At 37.5% G+C, this 13438-nt stretch overlaps 1 protein-coding gene across 1 annotated transcript; it reads right to left on the bottom strand.

Moving 5' to 3' along the window:
- Positions 1-404: 404 nt before the first annotated feature.
- On the bottom strand, positions 405-2115 carry LOC121753956. Its single transcript, XM_042149264.1, has 5 exons — positions 1826-2115; positions 1467-1570; positions 1238-1351; positions 849-932; positions 405-636 (listed from the first exon to the last, which is right to left on the bottom strand). Exons 1-5 carry the CDS (start codon positions 2064-2066, stop codon positions 580-582), a joined length of 600 nt encoding a protein of 199 aa, XP_042005198.1. The 5' UTR covers positions 2067-2115; the 3' UTR covers positions 405-579.
- Positions 2116-13438: the final 11323 nt, after the last annotated feature.

Genomic DNA, 13438 nt, shown 5'->3' with positions numbered 1-13438 from the left:
ATTACTAATAATCCGAGATTAAGCTTAATCGGGTCAAAATTTTGCTAATCGACGGTTGACCTTAAAAAATTAACGAAACCTTTAAAAGCGTATATCGATCATATATTTAGGACCAAAATTGACCTTTACTCTTATATTTATATGGAACAGAGGCATATGAAAGTTGCACAGATTTTTAAGATCGGAGGGAGTAAAGGCAATTTCTAAACTAGCTCGTTTAAATTTTCAAAATTAGCCTTAATTAGAGTTTAAAAATTAAATCAGTATTGAAAGGAATTGTAAATCAGTGTAAGATAAACATGTGAAACTATTGTTATTATTATAAGACAGAAAAATAAAAACAAGTACATGATCCATTGAAAGATAAAACCATTGTATATTTGTATGTGTGAATAAGCAAGCAATGAATAATAGGCCATATAATATACAGTACTTACTTTGCAATGGAGTAAATAATATACGTGGTACAAACCCGGTTTAATCAAATAAACGATTTAATTTGGAGAGGATATATTAAGGTTTGTGTAGCTGCCTATAATTTACATACTTATAATTTACAAAATGAGATCACAATCTGATTTACAAGAAATACTTCATCCTGTCATCTCTTCTCATGGCATAATATACTGCTTGAACCTGAAAAACACAATCCAATTATGTCAAACATCATTTGATCGATGTTATTAGGCCAACAACAAATTACAGAATAAGGGTAAATAGTTCAGTTGATGATATCACCACTGTTTATATACAACAGCAGGCAAACCTCAACATTTAGCTCATAGCCTTTCCCGGTTACTTCAGTAACGATAAGGGGAAAGAGTTTTTTACTTGGGTACTTCAATTACCTGCTCACTCGAAGCCACCTGAACCGGTCCAATCTTTACGGATACATATTTGCCACGGGAGGATATCTTCTGTCTCACTTGTCCCTACAAAAATGAAGGCGCCAAGGAATAGAAAGATAATAAGAAAAGCAGAGCTTACTCTCCATATCAAAGAGAACTAGTAATCAAGGCCTAAATTATGCAGCAATGGCTCATACATAGAACTCTTAACTCAAGGGCATTAAAACAAGATAATTAAGAGGGGCAAGTTAACTAATTTTAGGCAGCTAATGTGGATGTTCTGATTACCAATCACAAAGATTGTTTGAATGCAAATGACCAATTACTGAGGATCAAATGAAGCTGCGCAAAACAAATTGATTCAACAACTCGATGTGTAAAATGCTTACTTGAGGGATTGGCCTCTGAACTACTGATTCCACAGCATAAACCATAGCTTGCACAAAATCATCTCCTCCTGTTCCAATTGCAGTGAACCCCCTCTTTCTTGGATAAGAATTTAGCTGCCATTCATAGATATAGATAGAGCATTAGCATTGGATTTCAACCTAAACTAAGCTAGGAATTCCCCTTTTTTGCTACATCACAAATTGAAATGCACAACGATGACCGTCTCACCTTCCGATCAAGAGCAAGCCAGCCAGAGGTGGAATCACCTGAAACTGAGCCACCAAACACTACAATTGTAGCTTGACTCGCCCTTCCTTCTCTCCTTGAAACTTCTGCAAATCCATATTTTCCTCTTTAAATCAAATCAAACCTCAAAATTCTTCTCTGATCATCGCATAATTAGGTAACGCTATTTCACCAGAAATAATCCAATGCAGATTCCACCAAACATCTACACCTAATACCCTTAATTTCTTCTTCATCCAAGTATCCCAAATAACCCTAACTATTGCGTTACAAAATAGCCAGGCAACAATAATACCAGCTACTTGAGTTGGAGAAACTTGTTTGAGATTCGAATTACATACCGGAAATAGCTTTGAGAAGAGCATCCTGAGGCTGGTCTTGCTGAGAAAAATCGCGATTTCCGTTGTTCAAGCAATTCCTTGCAAAGTGATGATGGCTTTTACGATTTGAGGCAAATTTACGGCCATAGTTCGGTGTTTGTTTCGATAATTTCCAGTGGGGAAAACTGATCGGAGCAAAATTTGATCTTTTCTCTTTTGGTGTAGGCAAAGGCGGCCACCATGAAACACTCCTGCACGACATTTCTGTTAATTTTTCTTTTGTTTTACTTTTCCATTTCCAGTTATAAGAATGATAAATGGGCAAAAAAGATCATGTAAGTTTTATCAAAATTTGATTTTGTTTAACAATCTTGAAAATCAGTTAAAAAAATTAAATTTTATCAAATTATGATTTGTCTAGCACCTTTGAAAATCAGCTTATTAAAAAATCATAAAATTTAGATTTATTCTCAATTATCTGATGATAAAAATTTCAGGCTATCCATATATAATACTCCCTCCGTCCCGCACTACTCGCACGTATTTCCTTTTTGGGCGTCCCAAGTTACTTGCACTCTTTCCATTTTTAGTAAAAATTTTCACCTATAGCCGTCATTTTTGACTTTTCTATACACTCATTCCTTAATCTCCGTGCCGAAAAGAAAATGAGCGAGTAGCTCGGGACGGAGGGAGTATGTTCTTCACATTTTCCAACTAAACAATGTCATTTTATTTATAAATAAATAATTATTTAATTCATCGGATGCTACATTAACATATGATTTTTCAATTTCCAAATCAAATACAACGACTTCTAAGAGCATCCACAATAAGAATCGGCCACCCATAGTTCAGCCACAAACTCCTCTTGCCACATCATCAGCATTAAAAACTCATCCTGTCACATCATTAGGACAAGCAACTGGACAAGCAATAGCCCAGCCATAGCCTAGCCACAATAAACAAAATTATAAAAAACAAATAATTAACAATCACACAAAATACGGAATTAAATTTACGACACAGATACGGAAAAATTCAATAATAATATTAAAATTTAAAAAAGTACATTAATTAAAAAACACACTTCATTAAAATTAAAATAACATTACAACATCCTCATTAATGAGTTTGTCCCACATCGAAAGTGGAACATAAAACATTCAAGGATGTCTCTATAAAAGAGAAACAACCAAGAATGATTTTGTCCCACATCGAAAGTGGAACATAAAACATTCAAGGATGTCGCTATAAAAGAGAAACAACCAAGAATGAGTTTGTCCCACATCGAAAGTGGAACATAAAACATTCAAGGATGTCTCTATAAAAGAGAAACAACCAAGAATGAGTTTGTCCCACATCGAAAGTGGAACATAAAACATTCACGGATGTCTCTATAAAAGAGAAACAACCAAGAATGAGCTTCATAAAATAAATATTAAATAAAAAAATTAAAATTTCCGCTCGCCGATCGGCGAGCGCTCGGAAATCGGCGTGCGCTCGCCGTTTTTCTTGCCGATTTGGCGCTCGCCGGCTGCAATAGTTCGGCGAGTGGACCGGCGAGCGCCAAAAATCGGCGAGCCGGTACGCTCGCCGCTATTGGAGATGCTCTAAATCACATACAATTTCACTAAAAAATTATTATAAGATACTAATTAAGAATAAATCCAAACTTCATAACTTTTCTATTTGATTTTCAAAATTACGGAGGAACAAATCAAATTTATACGAAAGTTCATAGTAGTATGTTTTTTTTCAATTCACCCTTCTAGAATCCATGGTGGCCCCATCTAAGCCGAATAGAATTAAGTCTAAGATTTTTGATACAAACTCCTCACCACACATTATAAATTTCTAGTTATACACCGAATATAAATTTTAAATAGAAGCATCCTAGCTAGACTCTAAATGATTGTCTACCTTAATATGCGTCAGGTTTGACTGATCATACAACTAACTATAATTAGTCGCAATATGCAAGTCAATGTCAGATTATTGGTAAATTTTGGGATTCAAGTATTTGTATAATTTTTAATGTTGAAAAGCTCAAACAAGGCGTCGATGAGTTAGGCTAATTCAATTTTGCAACGCAAATAGTAGTAGTTGGTAAATGCTAATTTAGCAGTCAAAACATGTAGAGACTCAGTGACGTCTACTTCTCTTCAACCGCTCCATAAAAAACCAGCAAATGTGTGTGTTAGAGAGAGAAGGAGAGATAGAGCTATGGATCCAATTGCGCTGACGCAGGTAGCGGCGATGGGAGTGAGCGTGTTGGCCGGGGCGGTTTTGGTGAAGCAACTGATGAAGGAGGCCTCCATGATGGGTTCGGAGCGGACTCCCCGGTGCCCTGTCTGTAACGGGTCGGGTTGGGTCAAGTGCCTCTGCTCGCAGTGGTCCGATGGCGACGCTGGCTGCCGGACTTGTCATGGCTCTGTGCGCATGACCTGTGGTAGCTGCGGTGGGACCCGAACCGGCCGGCCCATCTCGGTCCGAATTCATGCCTCCCGCTCCTATTAGTCTTCCTCCAACACTGGTCGTTACTTGTGATTCTCTAATTACTAGTTACTTTGTCAATTTTCAATTAAAATTTATACTATTTATAAATTGGATTATTTTTTTGGACAGAAGAAGAGTATATATTTTAGGATGTACTACATGTATATTATTCATTCACTTTAGACTCACCTTCCTTCACTTGTACTAAATTTTTTGGGTAATTTAATGTGATGTATGATTATTTAAATGGATAGTTGTTGAAATTGAAATTCTTATTTACACCATAATATCCGTTTTCAACATCTACATGACAATATGCATTATGCATGGGTAAATTCATTACATTTCTATACACTATTATATATGTGATGACGAATATATCTTATTTTTATCTATACACTATTATATATGTGATGACGAATATATCTTTTTTTATCTATATATACACTATATTATATATGTGATGACGAATATATCTTATTTTATACTTCACGTCCAAGAAAAATGTCAAGCTATCGAACGACTCCCTTAATCATGCAAATAAAATATCAAGGAGCAGGAGCTGTCTAGTTATTTAATATAGAGATATTAGTCTACAAAATCACAAATTTTGGCCGAATGTTTATATTTTTCTCGAACTTTAAAATTGGTGGTTAAAATCATAAACTCATCCCGTGTAATAGTAACTGGAAGGCCTCGAACGGGAGGTTGCGTGAATGGATCAAGTTATAAATGTCGTTGCCACTACTTGATCAATGCAATCTCGCGCTCACTCGATTCCTACTAAAGTAATTTATAACTCCCAATTTTACACTACTTTAACAGTAAAGCGGCAAGTTCGGGATCGATCCCACAGAGAAGCTAGTGTATCGAGTGTGTGAGTAGTGAACAGGGGGAGGGGTTGGCTGCTGCCACGCTTTAACTTTGGGAGTTTTTAACTACTGATTTTAATTTAGACAGAAAAGTAACTATCTACTTGCTCAAGGGAAATTTAACTACAGGGTCAAGTGAATTTCAGACAGGAATAAAAATTTAACTATGTAAGCAGTAAACACCATGATGAAAACAAAACAACTTCGATTAAAACTAAACTCAAAACAGTACAGCGTGAAATCTAAACTAAGCTAACACTTCGGAAAATACGAAAGCAAGTAAAACCAGGAGATTCTCGGCGGGAAACTTAAGAAAACGCCGACAGATATCAAGTATTCTGCAGCGCTCCTTCGATCGCCATTTCTAACTAAGCACTACTTTATCTAAGCTAAGCTAAGCTATTCTAGAGAACTGAACTAAGCTAAACTAAGACGGAAAGTAAAGGATCGGATCATTTTCATGTGGTGGCACATCCTCTATTTATAGGCTCGGCATGACCTCCAGCTGGATAACGATCTTGGCAGGGAATATTCGCTCATGCTGAGAGTGAGCGACTCATTGATTGCTACGTGCTCTTCTTCTAGAACGACGACACTTTTCAATAACAAATTCGTGACTCAGCTCCGTCCTTGCGTCTCATATTTCAGCACGTGTCCCCTTCTAGAACGTTGTCCTTGATAACAGAATGATGCGTACCATCCATGTAACGCCCCACTTTCGGAACCCTAATTTGCGAAGCATAAAATTTTTTGCATTTAATGTTTTTAAGAGCACCCGCAACGCGTGCCGTTGCGGTGCCTTATTTCGTTCCGGAGGAGCGGAACCGCGGCGGCACGCGTTGCAGCCGCCCGTGTCGTCGCCATTCCGTGTCGGTGCCGTGCCGGGTGCCGTTCCCGCGAGACGCGGCACGACACGTTCCGCCACGCGCCGAGGCGAAGTGGCGGCCTCCCATTCGACGCGTGACGCCCACTCGCTGCCCCGCGAGTGGGCGTCGTCACGGTGACGCAATAATTCGATTTTTTTTTAAAAAAATTCGAATTTAATAATAATAAAAAATTTGCAACGGTATTGTTATCGTTATTTTTTGCCGTTATTTATTTATTTATTTATTTATTTTTAATTTATTTACTTTATAAATACTCCTATTTCATACTCATTTCACTCACAAACACACATCTATTCCTCTCAAATCCTCTCTATTTCCACCCCAATTTTCATCTCAAATCAACTCTGTTTTTCTGTGCTTTTTTGCCGTGCTTTTTATTTTTTTAAGTTTAAGTTGTAACTTTGTTTTAATGTTGTGTGTTTTTTAATAAAGTGTGTTTGTTTTTTATTAAAGTGTGTTTGTTTTAATTGAATTGAGTTGGAAATAAAAATAAAAAATGAAATTGAATGAATAGTAATTTAAGGAACGGTTAAGGAACGGAGGGTTGCAGGTTTCGTTCCTTAGTTAAGGAACGGAGTAAAAAAGTACAGTGGGGCCCGCAAATAGTAGTTTAAGGAACGGTTTAGGAACGGTATAGGAACAGCGTTGTGGATGGCCTAATGCCGTGAAGTATGTGAATTAAATGATGAGTGAATTAATTGCATGTTTTCTGTGTGACCTAATTGCGTTTTGGAATTTAGATTTGATTTGATTTGATTAGTCAAATCCGTTGAACATATGACGTGGCCATTGAAAGGTCAAAGTGTTGAGAATATGTGGTGGAAGTGAAAATGGTTGAAATTGTGACGTGACTGTGTGAATAATCTATGCGGGGTGAAATATATTGTGGCGAATTATTTCTTAAGGGATGAGTGAGATTAAATAGGAGCATCAGTATTCATTTGGCATTTTCGACCCCTGTTATTATTGGAGAAGAAATCCTATTTTTCCTTGGATTTAATTAATTGCTTGGGATATTTATCCAAATTAAATCCAAAACCCGATTATTCCTTATTTTTCTCCATGAGAATTCGACCCCTATGCCTATTCCAATGGAGATTTCAAAAATCTCCTATTTATGGGAGAAGGAAATTATTTTATTATATTATTTGATCTCTTATTTATTCCCTTCCATGAATAAATACAAATATCCTAACAATTTTACCATATCTAAGGAGATCTTGTCATATCCTATTTAAATTAGGATTTGAATTTAATTCCTTATGGGAGAGGAATAAAAATCGCCTACTTCCTTATTCTAATGGTGGAAATTATTATTTTAGTCTGCTCCGTATTATTTTATTCTACTCCGTGAAATACCAAATTAAATCATAGGCTAATTAAATAACCTTGATTTTGAATTCATCCTTATTCTTCTCCCATAATTCACGCCATTCTCCCTCTCTTTCTCTAACTCGACATTATTCATTTAATTAATTATGGAGAATCAAATCTTGGAAATTGTCTCTATAAATAAGGGAGGAAAACCCTAACCCTAGCCACTAACTACACGCCATTTAATATAATGAGTAGAGATCGTAGATCTAAGATTTAATCGGGTGCGATTGATGGTTGCATGAGAAAAAGATATGTATATGCGTTTATGGTTGTTTATGAATGAACTTATGGATGATTTGTGGTGAATGCTATGTGAATATATGAGAACATGATGGTGAGATATTTTTGAAGCATGATTATGTGTTGGAAGCATGAGTATATGTGTTTGGATGAATATTTGATAAACCCTAATTCGAAATTTGGAAGCATGACAACTGTGGTGTTCGGATAGTAGATTCCGATGTGTGTTTAACTAATCAAACAATCTTATTTTGGTGCGAAATTTTAACTGAGTAAACTTAAAGGTGTCTTCTGTGTTGTGTGTAAATTTCTGCCGTTTTGGACCAAAGATGAATTCTTAATGAATTTTCAAGTCGACTGCGCAGTTCTGCCAGAATTTGTATTCTCGTCCAGTGAGTTTCGTTTTTTATTTGACCAACCTAAAGATGTGATTTTTATGTGAAATTTTAACTGGATGATCTTTGATGTGCCTACTGTATTGTGGTAAAATTTCAGCCCCAACGGAGGTCGGATGAAGTTTTAATGATTTTTACAAAATGACTGCGCTATTCTGCCAGATTTCTATCATACAAAAATAATCTATGTTGTTAAGTTTTGAATGATATACATGATGCATTTGTGTTAAGGAACCCATTCTATGATGAAGTGATGCGTTGTTCGTTGATGTAAGCTATGGTGTGTTTCCTTGTGTTGATGAATGTTTGGGATGGATAAATTAAAGAGACGATGGAAGGAACATTAGGGCATGCATGATAATTTTTGTGATGAAAGGCTTATTATATTGTGGTGTTGACAAGGGTTTTCGTGCGTACGTGAGCACAAGGAACGAGGGTTGCTTTGAGTTGTGTATTGTGTTATCTAAACAAGTGAGGTGTGCTTTCTTTTAAATAAGGACCATGTCCTAAATATCTTATCGATGGGAATGCAACTATATTTATCATGCGGTATTTTGATTTTAACGTGCCTATCTGATGTAGCTTTTGCCACTATTATTTAAATCGAATTCGGGTCCTCGTAGGGCCGCAAACCCTACTTAGATTAGTGTACACCTATGGTAGACTGTGTGCTAGCGTACGGGCTGGCCGGTCTAGTGACTTGGTTTGTGGCCACATTCCAAGTCATGTATTGGCAGATATGGTTAACATCTATGGGAAAATGACTGATCAGTCGACTTTTGCAATGGAAAATGATTTTTAGTGCCTCGGGCCTTTCTAAAGCTAAACCCCGATGGTTACTTACGTGTAGCATGATAAATAATACTTTTATTGAAAATGTTTTCGGCATGAGCTCACTGAGTATTTTTATAGTACTCAGCCCTGCATGTGTTTTTCCTATGTGCAGGTTTAGCGGCGACGAGAGTATGGTGGTGTTGAGCAAGTTAATTGAAGAATGAATTGTTTATCTTTGATCTGTGAGTGTCGTTGTGTCTTCATACATAACTTCACTCTTCTCTTGGATGCTTCCGCTGAAACCTGTTTTACTTATTATTTGATCTTGACACTATTTTGAGTTCCGTTTAGAATCTAAAGACATGTTATGTTTCGGAGTACGCTGAACCCTTGTTATCTTGAATATCAATGATGATAATTATTTTCTCTTTGGTCTATCTGTCAAAGTGTCACCCTGACCTTCTCTCTTTGATTTTTGTTCATTAATTACCTTGGTCAAACCCCTTTTATAAAACCCTAGTCTTTTTCCTTGTTGCATTTAAGTCCTGTTAGGTCACGATCGCCGCATTTATTATACCCTAGAAGGGCGGTCGTGACAATCTAGCTCATAGCCTCGCGTGTCCTTCTTCTGACATCCAGTGGTCCCCTCTTTAACTGCTTGATTACTCCCCTTGATCAACTTCCCCCGAAATCTGGCCTTTTTCGCCTATTGTACTAGCTTGATCAGTTTGGCCTTGTTGCCTTGGTCAAGCAACATTCCTGCACATTTAACACTTGTTTTGCGCGATAAAACAGATCAAGTAGCATACATTTTACCCCTAAACCGATGCATGAAATGAGCCTTATCAGTAACACCATGCATTGAGGGAAAAAATTGATTTTAGAAAGTCTCTAACTTTTGTAACCAAATTTAAAGTTTGTGAAAAATACTAAATTTCGACCAAAGTTTATAATCTTAGAGAGAGCAATGCCCACTACAAAAAAATGCATGTTTTCGAGCAAAATGTAAAATATTAGGTCAGGAAATAGTTTACGAGAATTTTTGCAAACATAATAATTTGCGAGTGAAAATTTGTGCTCCCTGATTTTCGAGCACTTTTAACTCTTGTCTAGAACATAGTGTAGAATTGGGGTAAATCTTTGTGTTGTATTATTCACAATGATAATGTACACCATACGTATATAGGCTAGAAGATATCTATACAAGGTAAGATTTTATCACAATCAAATCCCCTAATTACACGGTAATGATACTATGCAATCTTCTCCTGATTTTGTGCAATCTTCCTTGCCTTGCAGAATATTCCGGATCTCTTTCCAACACTCTCCCCAAGTTAAGTGACGGGATTTCCGAAACTTAACTTGCCCAACACTTCTTGAAAGCTCTTCGCAGAAACAGCCTTGGTCAAGATGTCTGCTAGTTGGTCTTCTGATTTCACATACGGAATTTCCACTATCTTCTCCTCAAGGTTCTCCTTTATGAAGTGTCGGTCAATTTCGACGTGTTTGGTTCTATCATGCTGCACCGGATTCTATGAGATACTAATCGCGGCTTTATTGTCACACAATAATTTGCAAGTCTTCTGTGACTCCAAGTTCAACTCCTTCATCAATCTTCTAAGCCAAAGAATTTCAGTTAAGCCACTTTTGATACCTCGAAACTCAGCTTCGGCACTTGAGAGGGCCACCACTTTATGCTTCTTACTCCTCCAAGTGACCAAGTTTCCACCAATAAAGGTGAAATATCCTCCTGTGGACCGCATGTCCATCAAATTTCCTGCCCAATCAGCATCAGTATATCCGTGAATATCTAGGTGCCCGTTCTTCCGGAACAATACTCCATGTCCGGCTGTTCCTTTCAAGTACCGTACCACCCTAAGCGTTGCTTCCCAATGTTCTTCTTGAGGATTGTGCATAATCTGGCTGAGAACTCCTACTGCATAGGCGATGTTTGGCCTGGTATGGGATAAGTAGATGAGTTTCCCAACAAGTCTCTAGTAACTTCCTCGATCAATGGGGGGGTGCTCCTTTGATAAGTTGAAGTCCGTGATTCTGAACAATTGGGGTATCTGCGGGCTTGCAGTCCAACATGCCTATTTCTATGAAGCTGCGATTGGATTAACTATGTGTGCTTTTGTGCTAGGTAAAGCCTCTCAAGTCCAGAGAATCCGCTAGATCACAAGGTCTAGGAACTCAGAGGATCCTAGAAGTCTCGGTCGTCGGACACACAAATTCCGCGTTCAAAACCCTCCACCCTCTTTACTATGAATTAGCACAGGGAAGTAGGGATCGATCCCACGAAGATGGATGCGTAAGAAGGCATTGAAGAGATTCTGGAAACGGGTTTGGCTGCTGCCACGCAATTTTGGGTTGAGTAAATTATAACTAGGCTGCGAAATGAAAACGAACACTAGACCTAGGAAACTGAAAATATCATGCGGACATGGGACATCATCTTAACTTCAATATCTCAAACAAACTTCCTCGACCTAGTAAACGACTTCCTAAACTAACTAAACAGAGATCAAACATGCAGTGGGGACCATTTCCCGAAATGGTAAAGTACGGATGAAAAGTTGCAAATAACAAACTATGAATTTAACCGACAACGACCTGCATCTCGTTACCTGATTCAAACACGAACATGGAGAAAACAGAGTAATGATCCAGATTCAAACAAAATATAATAATTCGGACGTCGGAAACTGGTGATTAAATGGAAACAAAACAGATCTACATATACTAGACGAAGCGAAACAAAAACACAGAAACAAGTCATCAACTTCATGCACAATCAACCAACTCAGCTTCAGATCCACACGTTAGACTCTTAATCCACTCCGGATCCAAGCAATCCGAACATAACTACTATCAGAAACAACTCCATGAGCTTCGATTCAACAGATCCACTCCGATCAACGACAATCCAACCTTGATTCAACTCCGATTCACCAGATCAAGTGTGAAAAGTATCCATTCAAGTAAACAACCACAAACTCAGAATCAAACACAAACAAACCTCAACATCAGTATCATTCATGACAGAAAATAGAAATTCCATAGATAGCTAAATAAGATTCAACAGTTAACGAAAGCCGAGCTTCGAACAATGAAGACTCTGTGGAAAATCCGAACACAGAACTAAAATGAAAGCAGTAAATTGTTTCTTCGCCCTACGCAAGGACGGTGGTGCACAACATCAACCGAAAATGAACCCAAAACCCCCAGATTTCCGATTACCCTAAGTGTGTGTAGAAGTGTGTGTGAGTGAGCTCAGAGCCAAAAGTCCCTTTTCTTTTCATGTTGCATGCTCTCTCTTTTATAGATGTGGAGGCGATCTTCTACAAGCCTTCTCTTGAAATCTCAGTTCTTCCCTCCGACTAGCGATCTCCTCCGTCTGGCAATTTTTCCTTCATTATGCTCATTTTCTCGCCAAATCCTTCGCCAGGCGATTATCTACTTCATTCCTGAACCAGAAAATAAAAGTCATACATGTCAGCAATTTTGAAAACACAAAATATCAGTTAGTAATAAATAGACAATATGCATGAAATCGGATAAGTAGAAGATTTGATTACTTTGAGAAGAGTTAGAGAAATGAATCAGTATGTTTACATGTAGAAACTTGATTGCAAAAACTTGATCAGTTTGAACGACGCAAGTATGATGGAAATGCTCAATTTTTTTTAAAACTTACTGTAAAACCTCTCTATATGTGAGTTATAAGCCAAAGTAGAACACTTTCTACTATTGTTACAAAGGAAAATTTTTTACGAGAGGCTAAATTTTTGATATCTAGATGAAAATTGCACAAGTAGTAAGGACTAAAGGCATTAGGACTTAACCAATTTGAGCCTTTTCTTCTTTCGCTCCACGAACCCGCCTCGTCAAGCAAGGCACCCCTTAGTTAACCAAGTTGAGCCCATGCACTTTTACCTTTTCTTTGATAACCGAGACCCACATCCATATACATTTTATAAATACGTGAGGAAAATGGGTCAGAGAGATGAGTCATTTCAAAGAAAGGGGTAGTACGACAGAAAGTAAAAATAAAAGGGTAGTCGGGTTAGCGAGTTAGTCAATCAGGTTGATCAAGCCAGATATCAAGTCAAAAAAAATTGTTGTTATCGAGAAATGTTTGAGAAAAAGAGGGCAGGAAAAGTTGTAACCTGACCCGATAAGTCAGAAGTTAGAAAAAATAAGCCAAAAGTTCAAGGCTAGAAGTCGCCACTTGACCAAGTAAGATATCTAGTGGCGAAATAAATAGTTCAAAACTTTGGTTTGTTGACTTGCTTGTTTTTTCTTTTTACAGTTTATATTTTTAAACTTAGAACTAGGACCCTACCTTGATACACCACTACCCTTAAACCTCATTACACCCGAAACAAGGACCTTAAGGAACTATCTTGTGCAATCCGATTCGAGGTATTAAATTTGTGGCAATACCGAGTGAACAGTCCTAAACCCTAAATCCTAACATCTCTGGTGAGAAATGAGTGACTGAGTGAATACAACAGTGGTTTTTTAAAATTGAGCAATCTTGACGAACTGACACCTTGATCAAGTAAAAGCAAAAAGGAAGAAACATAAGCT

The sequence above is a fragment of the Salvia splendens genome, chromosome 11, assembly GCF_004379255.2.
Source record: "Salvia splendens isolate huo1 chromosome 11, SspV2, whole genome shotgun sequence".
In the NCBI taxonomy this organism is placed as follows: domain Eukaryota; kingdom Viridiplantae; phylum Streptophyta; class Magnoliopsida; order Lamiales; family Lamiaceae; genus Salvia; species Salvia splendens.
The sequence above is the reverse complement of the archived record's forward strand: the minus strand, read 5'-3'. Positions and strand labels throughout refer to the sequence as shown.